The sequence below is a fragment of the Engystomops pustulosus genome, chromosome 10, assembly GCF_040894005.1.
Source record: "Engystomops pustulosus chromosome 10, aEngPut4.maternal, whole genome shotgun sequence".
NCBI lineage: Eukaryota > Metazoa > Chordata > Amphibia > Anura > Leptodactylidae > Engystomops > Engystomops pustulosus.
The window spans coordinates 46,603,540-46,617,531 of record NC_092420.1 but is presented as its reverse complement, the minus strand read 5'-3'; the positions used below and the strand labels follow the sequence as shown (position 1 = coordinate 46,617,531).

Sequence of the window (13,992 nt, the reverse complement as noted above, 5' to 3'; positions counted from 1 at the left end):
TTGAAATGATGCTGGAGGTAGACGCACAAAATCTCATAGTGGGGGGAGATTTCAACGCAGTGACTGACCCTTTACTTTGACCGCTCCTCATCCGACAGTAGACCAACACCTTCCTCTAGATCGCTATCACACTTAATCGAACAACTCTCATTATGTGATGTCTGGATTACACAATGGGGTACATTTACTAAGGGTCCGCACGGCATATTTTCGTCGGGTTTCCCGACTATTTCCGATTTGCCGCATTTAAGTGGGGTTTTTGGCGCACGCGATCGGATTTTGGCACTTACTTGCATGCGACACATCTGTCCAACAGACAACCCGACTGATTCAGACTAAGTGCGGGATTTACGATTCAAATTGTGTTGCAAGACGATGCACTCACATACCCCGGGAAGAAGAAGGTGAACTCCAGCGGACCTCAGCAGGGAAGTGACACATGCAGGAAAATGGACACACGATTTTGAAGAATCGTGCATCCTCGTCGGAGAACACACCTCGTTATGAGAGGCCACATGTTAGCCTACGTAGCACCCAAACGCAAAGTGGCACTGGAGAAATTTGAAATGCTTCACACCTCCTTACTGCAGGCACAACAGACATAGGCCACCCTCAGAACACCACAATCTAAACAGGCCTACATGGATGCTAAGAGACTGTTGGACACCTATGTCCAAGGACAGCCACACTGGAGTGTTGGGCGAGCACAAAACAAATATTATAGGGGAGGTAATTATATGGGCAAACTTCTGGGATCTTTGACCAAACCCTGGAGAACCACCAAACCCATTTTCCGCCTATGAGACCCAATTTCAGGCCGCATCCCTGATACATAACTATTTTGAAGATCTATATCGGGCTGTACCCACAGACATGACCAGTATTGAGACGTTCCTTGATTCTCTCTTCATACCAGGGGTGACTGAGGCACAGAGGGAGATACTGGAGAAGGAGGTCAAGGGTGCCATTTCAGGATCACGCTCAGGAAAGGTGCCAGGGTCAGAAGGCCTATCAGCAGAATATTACAAAATATTAGTGCCTGAAGTAATCCCACTTCTCACTGAACTGTTAAATTTAACATATTGGGATGGTATCATGGCGGATAGATTTACAGAGGCCAGGACTATACTTTTATTGAAACCTAATAAAGACCCTGACTCTCTGAACTCCTATTTCCCTACAACTTTACTTAATAATGATTATAAACTCCTGACAGCCATTTTGCTTTCTTGCTTACAATCTATTTTATCTTATATACTGCAACCAACTCAGGCGGGATTGACAAAAGGGCGCCAACTAAAAACATTCGACGGGTGATTGCAGCTACAATAGCGGGATCGGAGAGTGATGGGCAGGTCTCCATGCTGTTAGGGTTAGACGCAGAGAAGGCCTTTGACGCGGTCTCCTGGCCTTCCTTACAAGCGACAGTGAACAGGAGGAACTTTGGTAGGCCTTTTCAAAACTTAATCGACTCGCTATACACAGGTTCCTACACAACAATTACGGTTAATAGAGGGAACAGATAGTTATATTTATGGGAACCAGACAGACAAGGAACCTGCCCTTTAAGTGGCAGATTTCCTCTCTCACATACTTAGCTTTATAACACTAACGTAAACCCCTACACAGACCTCTTCATAGATCAATACTTTGCATCAGGTGTAGGCCTAACCAACTTATTACACGCTACATATGACCGCCTGACCACACAGACGAGATCTAACCCTTTACTAATGTCCACCTGGTGCGCATGGTCAAGACTGAGATGACGTTTCAGTCTTGAACCCTCGTATTCCCCATATTTGTCCTTCATCCGCAATCCCAACTTCCAGTAGGGCAACCCACACCGCAATTTCTATACAATTACAGAAATACAGGAAAAATTCCCTGACCTGCAGATTGCTTTTTTTTTTTCCATATATGCAGGCCTCACACTATGCTGCAAAGGTTTTAGCAAGCTTGAAAGAAAATTACAGGAACCCCAGCTGCAGAGCTTGGTTTAATAGGGCCAATCTCCCTAAATTATGCCCTCCTTCACCCCTCGCTGGATTATGAGACCTTGTCTGCTCCCATTACTAAGTGGCAATTAGATGACTTGTCTTATCACCCCATCACAGCTCCTGAAGGCCATGGTTAATGCCTATAGATCTTTGCCTTCTCCACGCTTCCAGGAAATGCACCTCCAGCTGTGGCATCACTCCTATATTACTCCAACTAGAGGGTTTCATATGGGTGTATACGACACAACAGCTTGCTGGAGATGTCATGAGGAAGGAGCCGGTCTTCATCATTGTAGAAAGAAAAAGAAACTTTTTTCACAGATTTATTTTGTCCCATAGTGGGACATGATCACTAATGCATACTCCCCTTCTTCTAAACCACGCCCATCGCCACACCCACAAGCATAGTATAATATTGACCTTGATGGTCCCCACATAGAACAATGCCCCTTACTTTGCCCCCCACCCCCCGTGGACCCCCCCTGCAACTCTGCAACATATAAAACACCTCTTTAATGTTATCCTCCCTTTATATTTGGTTTTCCACTTTTATTTAATCTTCCAAATTTATACATAATCCTATCTGTACCCCTACCCCCACCCCTCCTCACATGGTGTGGTCCCAGTTCTCTATCCTCCTCATTCTGTGGACTCCTGTTATCCATCCTCCTCCTGTCCTCCATCCTCTTCCTGTGGCCTCCTGTCCTCCATCCTCCTCCATCCTCCTCCTGTCCTCCATCCTCCTCCTGTCCTCCATCCTCCTCCTGTCCTCCATCCTTCTCCAGTATCCTCCATCCTTCTCCAGTATCCTCCATCCTCCTCCTGTCCTCCATCCTCCTCCTGTGTCCTCCATCCTCCTCCAGTATCCTCCATCCTCCTCCTGTATCCTCCATCCTCCTCCAGTATCCTCCATCCTCCTCCTGTATCCTCCATCCTCCTCCTGTATCCTCCATCCTCCTCCTGTATCCTCCATCCTCCTCCTGTATCCTCCATCCTCCTCCTGTATCCTCCATCCTCCTCCATCCTTCTCCAGTATCCTCCATCCTTCTCCAGTATCCTCCATCCTTCTCCAGTATCCTCCATCCTTCTCCAGTATCCTCCATCCTTCTCCAGTATCCTCCATCCTTCTCCAGTATCCTCCATCCTTCTCCAGTATCCTCCATCCTTCTCCAGTATCCTCCATCCTTCTCCAGTATCCTCCATCCTCCTCCATCCTTCTGCAGTATCCTCCATCCTCCTCCTGTATCCTCCTGTCCTCCATCCTTCTCCACTATCCTCCATCCTCCTCTCCATCCTCCTCCTGTTCTCCATCCTCCTCCTGTTCTCCATCCTCCTCCTGTTCTCCATCCTCCTCCTGTTCTCCATCCTCCTCCTGTATCATCCTGTCCTTCATCCATCCTCCTCCTGTCCTTCATCCATCCTCCTCCTGTCCTCCATCCATCCTCCTCCTGTCCTCCATCCATCCTCCTCCTGTCCTCCATCCATCCTCCTCCTGTCCTCCATCCATCCTCCTCCTGTCCTCCTGTTCTCTATCCTCCTCCTGTATCCTCCTGTTCTCTATCCTCCTCCTGTCCTCCATCCTCCTCCTGTCCTCCATCCTCCTCCTCCTCCTGTAGCCCACTGTCCTCTAGCCTCCTCCTGTAGCCCCCTGTCCTCTAGCCTCCTCCTGCCCTCCATCCTCCTCCTGTAGTGTACTTTCCTCCCTCCTCCTCCTGTAGCCTACTGTCCTCCATCATCCTCATGTGCCCCCCCTGTCCTCCATCCTCCTCCTGTGGCCTCTTGTCCTCCAGCCTCCTCCTGTCCTCCATCCTCCTTCTGTAGCTCCTGTCCTCCAGCCTCCTCCTGTCCTCCATCCTCCTTCTGTAGCTCCTGTCCTCCATCCTCCTCCTGTGGCCTCCAGCTTCCTCTTGTAGCTCCTGCACCTCCTGTATCTCCCTGTTCTCCATCCTCCTTCTGTAGCTCATGTCCTCCATCCTCCTTCTGTAGCTCATGTCCTCCATCCTCCTTCTGTAGCTCATGTCCACCATCCTCCTTCTGTAGCTCATGTCCACCATCCTCCTCCTGTGACCTCCATCCTCCTCCTGTGACCTCCATCCTCCTCCTGTGACCTCCATCCTCCTCCTGTGACCTCCATCCTCCTCCTGTGACCTCCATCCTCCTCCTGTGACCTCCATCCTCCTCCTGTGACCTCCATCCTCCTCCTGCAGCTCCTGTCCTCCAGCCTCTTCCGGTGTCCCCCATTAGCCTCCTCCGGTGTCCTCCAGCAGCCTTCACCTGTCCCCCATTAGCCTCCACCTGTCCCCCATTAGCCTCCACCTGTCCCCCATTAGCCTCCTCCTGTCCCCCATTAGCCTCCTCCTGTCCCCCAGTAGCCTCCTCCTGTCCCCCAGTAGCCTCCTCCTGTCCCCCCAGTAGCCTCCTCCTGTCCCCCCAGTAGCCTCCTCCTGTCCCCCCAGTAGCCTCCTCCTGTCCCCCCAGTAGCCTCCTCCTGTCCCCCCAGTAGCCTCCTCCTGTCCCCCCAGTAGCCTCCTCCTGTCCCCCCAGTAGCCTCCTCCTGTCCCCCCAGTAGCCTCCTCCTGTCCCCCCAGTAGCCTCCTCCTGTCCCCCCAGTAGCCTCCTCCTGTCCCCCCAGTAGCCTCCTCCTGTCCCCCCAGTAGCCTCCTCCTGTCCCCCCAGTAGCCTCCTCCTGTCCCCCCAGTAGCCTCCTCCTGTCCCCCCAGTAGCCTCCTCCTGTCCCCCCAGTAGCCTCCTCCTGTCCCCCCAGTAGCCTCCTCCTGTCCCTCCAGCAGCCTTCTCCTGTCCCCCAATAGCCTCCTCCTGCCCCCCAATAGCCTCCTCCTGCCCCCCAGTAGCCTCCTCCTGTCCCCCAGTAGCCTCCTCCTGTCCCCCAGCAGCCTTCACCTGTGTCCTCCAGCTCTCCCTCTCCTGTATCCTCCTCCTGGCCCCCTCTTCCTGTGGCCCCCTGTCCCCTCAGGTTCTTACCTCTCCTGGTTCCAGTCATTAAGTCTTCTCCCGGGCTCCGACTTGACTCGCGGAGGGGGCGGGGCCTCCTCCTGGCTCCGATGCTTCCGCTGCTCTGCAGCTCTTATCTACGGGGCCAGGAGGAGGCGGGACAAAGCGGGGGAGAGGGGGGGAAGCCGTGACATTCTCCCAACCGCCCGTGACGCGTGTACAGAGCTCAAAAAACGGGACTGTCACGTCAAAAACGGGACGGTTGGGAGGTATGCTAATGTATTTGGGCATATTACATAGTCTATGAATTCTGCATAGACTGACATTAGCACTGTTAGGATTGTACTAAATGCACGATCTAACAGGCTGCTACTGAAGGCAGCCTGGAGTCCATGGAGGGTGCCGATCTTCTATGCAATGCACTATAGACATTGCTGTCACTATGATTGCAGCGTCTTTAGGGTTAAACATGCGGGATCCCTGCTACTGTGTACTGTAGCGGTGATAGCTGTGATGTAACTCTACGTCAAGGTGAGGGAACTGCCCGCATCCTATGACGTACAGTTATGTCAGGGTGTGGGAAGGGGTTAATGACCTGGGGTTAATGACCTGTGACAAAATCACGGCTCGGCTTCTAACTGCCACAGCAGCAGACAATGGCTCCTGTATATGGTGGTTAATAAATGTATTTTGGAAAGCGTAGGGTTAAAATTTCGGCCCAAAATGACATTCCCTGAGTTACAGAGAGCGGCTGTGCAAAATTTGGTGATTGTAAACGCAAAGGTGCAGATACTTATAATGGACACACACACGGACACACACACGGACACACACACACACACCTTCATTTATTAACCCCTTAACGCTCTGCGCCGTAGCTCTACGGCGCAGAGGTATAAGGGATGTATGAAGAGGGCTCACGGGCTGAGTCCTCTTCATACAGAGGTGGGGGTTTTTGCATTTTGCACAAAACCCCCACCGCTAATAACCGCGGTCGGTGCTTGCACCGATCGCGGCTATTAACCCTCTAAACGCCGCCCGCAAAGTCGCGGGCGGCGTTTAAAAGACGGCGGCGCGTGGGCGCCGCCATCTTTTTTTCGATCGCCACGCCCCCGAACGTCATCGGGGGGCGGCGATCGGTTACCATGGTAGCCTCGGGTCTTCTCTTGACACGAGGCTACATGGTTTATGCAGGTTCGTTACAATGAGCCAGTGGCTCATTGTAATGTAAGACCTGCAAAAACGCCATATATTGCAATACTGTAGTATTGCAGTATATGGTAGGAGCGATCTGATCATCTAGGGTTATTGTACCCTAGATGGTCTAAAAAATAGTGAAAAAAAAAAGAAAAAAAAAAGTTTAAAAAATAAAAAAAATTAATAAAATATTAAAAGTTCAAATCACCCCCCTTTCCCTAGAACGGATATAAAACATAACAAACAGTAAAAATCACAGACATATTAGGTATCGCCGCGTCCCAAAATGCCCGATCTATCAAAATATAAAAACAGTTACGGCCGGCGGTGACCTCCGAGGCGGGAAATGGCGCCCAAATGTCCGAAATGCGACTTTTACACCTTTTTACATAACATAAAAAATGAAATAAAAAATGATCAAAATGTCGCACAGACCTCAAAATGGTAGCAATGAAAACGTCGCCTCATTTCGCAAAAAATGACCCCTCACACATTTCCGTGCGCCAAAGTATGAAAAAGTTATTAGCGTCAGAAGATGGCAAAAAATTTTTTTTCTTTTTTGTACACATTCGTTTAATTTTTGAAAATGTATTAAAACACAATAAAACCTATATGAATTTGGTATCACCGCGATCGCACCGAACCAAAGAATAAAGTAGGCGTGTTATTTGGAGCGAAGAGTGAAAGTCGTAAAAACTGAGCCCACAAGAACGTGACGCACGTGCAGTTTTTTTTCAATTTTTCCACATTTGGAATTTTTTTTCAGCTTCGCAGTACACGGCATGTTAAAATAAATAACATTACGGGAAAGTAAAATTTGTTACGCACAAAATAAGCCCTCACACAGGTCTGTACACGTAAAAATGAAAAAGTTATGGATTTTTGAATTTGGAGAGCGAGAAATGAGCCGGAAAACCCTCCGTCCTTAAGGGGTTAAATAGACATTATGCAATCAGGATGGGAAAACCATTTAAATCCTTTCAAAATATCTTAGTCTGTATGTGAGTCATATTTAAATATGGCATGAGATGGATCATATCTCTATGTGGAGAAATCACTTAAAAGAACACTTCAACCTAAAATAAGTTGTATAAGTAAACATGGAATATAACAAACCTCACTATTTGTCTGTCTGCATCACTTTCCGAACAATCCTAACATGAACAGTCTTCTAAAAATCCTCTAGAGAAAAAACTCTTAAGACAGCTCGTCCTTCCTCTCCAGTTAGTTTTAACTGTAAATTGCCAGAAAATAAGTCCAAGGAAGTATTTTCTGCATTTTATTGTTCCTACAATAGTCAAATATTTTATCGGCATGGCTTCTCACTTTTCATTCATATACTGTTTAATTATTCTAGTTGTCACACAAAAAAGCCGATACAACTTTCTTGGATCAAATTGATTCTCAGCTGAATGAACATAGTAGAACAATATATACGTATATTCCTTTTGTAGATTTTGTCTTATTTCTTATCTGGTAGTTTTTCATAGACTTTGATAATAAATCCTGTATGTTATGTATAGTATGTAATGTATTTGGATCATACTTTAGTATTGTATTTAACCCTGACACAGCAAAGCGTCAAGAATTTTTTTTGTTTTAAAAAGGAGACAAAGATCTAGGAATGAGTAAGAAGTCTGTCTACATAGCTCTTTTGTGTAATAGGTTAATCGGAAAGGTGGAGTCACAGTGTGTGTCAGTTTCTGGCCACTTGATATATTTTTCAACTATTTAGTTACTATTTCTCCTTTATCTTCTTTTTTTTTTTTTCAATAGCAGACCTCATTCACAACTACAGCATCCACAAGAGTGAACACTAGTTCCATTGTATGCTGTGATGGCTGCTATTAGTCATGAATACAACCTCTTGTCTTACATTGATGTGAAAAAGTAAAGTAAATGCTATGGGCCACATTTATCACTTTTGTGCGCCTAAGTGTAGTAGTTGCGCCTAAATTCTGGCGCACTGTTTTGCCAGAATTATCACAAGCTACAACCATCTGTGATAAGTATATTTTCTGCCTCTTATTAATCACTTTACTTTAAAACAGTTTAGACGCAATTTTGGCGCGGTTTAGGCGCAATGTTAGATTCAGGCACTTGCATGTGATCCTGCTATAAGCTCCTCTCTGCTTCTCCCACATTACAGAATGAAGATAACACTCACAGCAGCACCCAGGTGTGTGACACCCTGCACCCAGTGACCTCCTCAGCAGGGGCTTCTCCTGGAGGGGATCCCCCAGTGCTGATCTCCTGCTGAACCCCTGTAATTCTGCACAGTATCCCTCTCAGAAACACTGGTGTCTGAGGGGGATTCTGTGCAGAATTACATGGGGGACACTTGTATGTCGTATCTGCAAACTTCTCTTGCTCTTTTGCTGTGAGCTCAGCGTTTTGCAGATTGTTTTGTAAATAGAAGGTGATGAACTGTAAATAGAGTCTGCAGCTCCTGTCTGCAGAGTATCTAATGTATCTATTATATGTACCAGTGTCTGGCTGAGCTTTGCTGCTAGAAATGAGCTGTTCTGCAAAGGGGCTCAGTGCTTTCTTCTCAGATAACGCCACCTTCGGGCTGGAGTGTTTTTGCGCCCGTTTTTGCGCCTAAATGAAAACGTTGCAAGTGATGAATATCATTAGGCGCAGCAAAACATCTGGATTGGTAAGATAGATGAGGGAAAGCTGGTTATTTTTGCTGTGCGGCTAGTTTGGCGTTTAATCGCAAAAATGCCGCAAAAACTGGTGCGCCTGAATGAAAAGGCGCAAAAACAACAGATACATGTGGCCCTATGTTTATTGTTCTCAAAGATATTTCAAGTTCTTTTGCAGTATTTCTATTTCTAAACGGCTGAACTGGTTTTAACTTTCTCGGTTCAATTGACGCTGTAAAATATATATTCTTTTTCCATTACTTGCTTGATGATTCTGTGCTTTCTGAACGAATGGAGTCCTGCCTATTGTGATGTATATTGAATGTTATATATAATCAATGTATGAAATTATGTTAATTTATAGATGATTGAATTCCCTGTTTTATGTGTAATTTGTATTCTTAAAGGGAACCTACCACCACGACTCTACCTATAAAGGTAGAACGGGTGGTAGGTGGATGTAAGGGACATGAGGATAGCTCTTTTTAGAGCTAATCCTCACGTCCCCGCTAACTTTTGGTAAACTTTATTCCCCTAATATGTAAATTTAGTTATGCGACTACTGGGGCGTGGAGTAGCCTACACGGCGCGGTTACTCCACGCCCCAGTAGCCACGTTACTCCTCCTACCCTCTTGTGTGCGGCGCGCAGCTACGAGGAGCTGCGCGCCCTCGTCCGACATGCTGGCGTTCTGCGCATGCTGGGCAGCCACAGCTTCGAGGCCGGAGCTACTATGCATGCGCAGTAGCCGGCTTGTCAGACGTGGGCGCGCAGCTACGCAACAGGGTAGGAGGAGTAACGTGGCTACTGGGGCGTGGAGTAGCCGCGTTGTGTAGCCTCGTGCTCGGCTACTCCACGCCCCAGTAGCCGCATAACTAAATTTACATATTAGGTGAATAAAGTTTACCAAAAGTTAGCGGAGACGTGAGGATTAGCTCTAAAAAGAGCTATCCTCACGTCCCTTACATCCATCTACCACCCTTTCTACCTTTTATAGGTAGAATTCGTGGTGGTAGGTTCCTTTTAAAGAAATCAGGGATTTAGATTGTATATTGACCATTTTTTCAGGGATATAACTGAACTATATTGCTCTTGCTAGGGTTAGTAAATATATCTCTCATCTTATTTATATAGAATTTCCAAGTTACTGCTCTATTAGAAGAAAAATACCCTGCGTAACACTGTGGTCACAGTTTACTTCACATGGCATCCATAGATCCCTATCAGTATATAATAGTAAGTATGTCTCTCCTCTTTTGCATTTATTATGTGCCAATGCAGCCATACAAAACTGTCACTACAGAAAATTATTAAAAGAAATAAAGACATGCACATAAAAAGCTTGCCGCAATCTTCTATAAAACTTGCAGTTGTAGGCAGGATGCTTTGTACATGTGGTGCACATGACTTCTTTTAACCCCTTCACGCTCCATGACGGATATATCCGCTGCAGAGCTATCAAAGGTGTATGAAGAGGGCTCGCGGGCTGAGCCCTCTTCATACAGAAATGGGCTTTGCTGCATATCGCAGCAAAACCCAGCGCTAACACCCTCGGTAGCTGCTTGCACCGATCGCGGGTGTTAACCTCTTCTTTGCCACCAGCAAAGTCGCTGGCGGCACAAAAAGCATGCCAGCGCATGGGCGCCGCCATGTTACCTCCGATCGTCGCTCTCCTGAACATCATTGGGGGGTGGCGATTGATTGTAACGTATATTGTGCAGAAATGCACTATACTGCAATACAGTATTACAGTATATGATAGGAAAGATCTGACTATCTAGGGTTAATGTACCCTAGATGGTCTAAGAAATAGTGAAAATAAAAGTTTAAAACAATTTAAAAAATTAATAAAATATTAAAAGTTCAAATCTCCCCCCTTTCCCTAGAACTGATATAAAATATAATAAACAGTAAAAATCACAAACACATCAGGTATTGCCGTGTCCCAAAATGAGCCCACAAGAATGTGATTTGAATTTTTTTTTCCTGCTTCCCAGTAAACGGCATGGAATAATAAACTACACCACCCTCACCCAGCTCTGTACGCGGAATAATACTGATGAACTTAGAAGGGCTGTGTTGTTTTTTCTCAAAGCTCCATGCTGTAGCTTCAGACTTTTACACTGCCTCCCCCCTGATCTACTCCTATAGTCTGGGAGATTATCAGCATTATGATAAAAAAGGGGTCCCCAACCAGTGGGATATTCTAGGAGTTCCCAGCTGCATGGACACAAACACCGTTACCTGAAGAAAATGTAAACAAATATAACAATCCCCCAATATAACATACACCCCCATTGCTCTTCACTCCTTTACTGTGGCTCCACCAGGCTAGATAAAGTCAGCTGCAGGCTTCAGAGCTATTAGAAATGAAGGAGGGTGGGTGTTTTCATGCAGGGCTCATTATAGAAAAAGGGTCATCAATTCTGGAGCTACAGTATGGGGATATTTTAAGGAGGCGACTACAAAATAGGCGCAATATTAGTGGAGACTGTAACTGGAAGGGGGTATTATTTTGTAAGGGTGCCGCTAAGGGGAAACATTAAAGTTTTGGGCATTTAAAGGGGGGAAGGGGTGGAACTTAAAAGGTTGCATCTGGTCCCTGGTCAAAAATAGTTTGGGCTTCCCAGGGTGACACTCCAACATCACTTTGGCTTTCTACAGGGCATCTCAATACAGTATTTACTGTAAAACTTGTACAAGATAGGTTCTGTAGATCTGTTCTTAAGTTGAATTTGTATGTAAGTCGGAACTGTATATTTTATCATTGGTCTCTGTGACAATTGGATTTTAAAAATGTTCTATTGTCATAAGAACCAGGATTAATAATAAAGCTTAATTGCTGACACTTTGATAACTGTTACAGCTGTTTATTGTAGCCTGGGGCTAAAGTACAGTAAATTACCAACATCCAGAGTTCCGTTTTGTAACTAGTGGTTGTCTGTAAGTCGGGTGTACTTAAGTAGGGGACCGTCTGTATTGACAAGATTATTGTAATCCAACTTGTTGATTTCTTGTAGACCTCCACACGTTTTATAATACAATCTAGTGACTATAATACATCACTAAGAACTATTGGGCAACCTTAATAATAATCTTTATTTACATAGCGCCATCAAATTCTCCAGAGCTTTACAAATCTTAGGGACCATAAGGAGTGAGGCCCATGCTTGCACAAGCTTACAGACTATGAGGATGAAGGGGGTGACACAAGAGGTAAAAGAGCTTGTATAATGGTTCAGCCATTCTTTACAAGGTAACAGTATATAATAATTTAATAAATAAAAATTCTGTTGCTTGCATCAGTTGCCATCATATATACAAAGTCCAAGGTAAGAGGGACATATATGCACTTTATAGCTTGTGAATTTCGTAGGTTGTTTTTAACTAACAATGATACACTATTTTTCCTTGGCGTCCCCCATAACGACCCCAACTGGAGGATAACCCTTGACCTCTGTAGGGACAGGAAGCAGAGAAGTTAAATGCCCCTCCCCCGCATCCACACTCCAGTGGCTTCCTGTCCCTACACAGGGCAGGGAGTAGAGAGAAAAGTTCCTCTCCTCGCTTCCCGTTAGTTAGTTGGGACAGTGAGGGGGGAGCACCAAGGATTCGTCCCTTACCCCACTCTGTTCGGGCCTCGATCGGGTCTCGGCCTTTTCTACTGCCCTTCAGAACTGTGTCTTTTCCGGTTCTGCCCGCAGCTCCTGGAGCCTAGGACACCCGGAACGCGTGGTCTTCGCGCATGCGCGCACGTGTCAATCTTCTGGCCGGCGTCCACTTCCGGTGAAATGACACGAAACCAGATGTGACATCAAAGCTGCGTGACCCGGAAACAGGATCGCGGGGTGGTAAGTTTAAATGGCTCTAGCGTGGTAATCGCGTTGATCTAAGGTCTAATCTTCACACCGCAGCATACGCCTAACCTGCCTGCTTCCGAGATCAAGGTTTTCTGGCGTTATTCAGGTAGGTCTGCTTTGCATGTACGTGCTCTATACACATCTGTAATTTGTGTATTCTGACACTGGCCGCATTTACATTGCAGACCCTGGCCTACCCGTACCAGGTAAAATCCTATCATTTTAACCATTGCAGCACTGAACTCCAGGCCTTCAGTTGTTATTGTTACATTCTAGGCTGGCTGGTTACTGTAGTCCCTCTACTGGGAACATGGAACCCTGCAATTTGGAGGCCTCAGGTTTGGACCTCATATCCCCACCTCCTGTGAGTAGGGGTTAAAGGGATAGGATGCTGGGTCACCCAAATGTCCTGTTTATAGCACCTCCTTAATTGGGCTCCTCAGAGAGAAAGAAAACGGCTCACAAAAAATGCAATATGTGTTTTGAAAAACTGCCGAGTGCTTATAGGAAGCCTGTGTGCAAGAAATGCCTGGACAATTTGCTTTGTGAGGAGAGGGCCTCATTCATAGATGAAATGCGTAATTTTATCCAGAAGGAAGTAGGGTCATCCGTTTTATCATCCTTGGCTGCCTTTACTCCCCAGGAGTAAAATGACAGAGGACAATAGACTCCTCTTCAGACTCCGCTTCACACTCTGAAGGAGCTACGGTCAGGGATTCATTGGAGTTTGATACATCCCCCTCCACCTCTGCAAATAAGATGGATTTGAGATATTTACCGGCCTCTGAAGATCTAGAACCCCTCTTACGTGATACCCTGAAAATAGAGGAGGGAGAAGAGACGCAGTCCATCCAGGATGAACTCTTCGGCGTGTATTCCCAATTAATAATACTCTCAAAGACCTGATTCTGGAAGAATGGAGGGATCCGGAAAATAAAATTTCTTTATCCAAAGAATTTAGGAACCACCTTTCATTCGATGAAGAGCAAGCCAGGCTATGGAGCTCAGCTCCTAAGATGGACATTCAGGTCACCAAGATGACTAAAAAGACAGTCTTGCCTTTTGAGGACGCTACCCAGTTGAAGGACTCACTGGATAGAAAGGCAGATAGCCTGTTGAAAAAGAGCTGGGAGTGTTCCATGCTGAACTTAAAATCCAACATCGCTACAACATCTGTAGCTCGCACCCTTTTCCACTGGGTAATGGAGTTGGAGAAGCATGTAAGGGCTGGAACCCCGAGGGATTTATTACTTAATACCTTCTCAACCCTGAAGCCAGCCACAGCTTTCATCGCGGATGCTTCAGCGGCAGCGGCTAGGAAGAAGGGCTTCCTGGA

General features: G+C 46.3%; 1 protein-coding gene across 3 annotated transcripts in view; it reads left to right on the top strand.

Moving 5' to 3' along the window:
* Window positions 1-13,992, top strand: part of PLA2G4A (phospholipase A2 group IVA) — a 265,938-nt gene that overhangs the window by 19,015 nt on the left and 232,931 nt on the right. The window contains exon 2 of one of the 3 annotated variants that reach the window (XM_072127074.1): window positions 9,931-10,032. The exons of the other annotated variants lie outside the window; for them this stretch is intronic. Coding sequence (XP_071983175.1) covers window positions 10,000-10,032 — 33 coding nt within the window. The 5' untranslated portion in view covers window positions 9,931-9,999. The remainder of the gene's footprint in view (window positions 1-9,930; window positions 10,033-13,992) is intronic. 3 annotated transcript variants of the gene reach the window in all.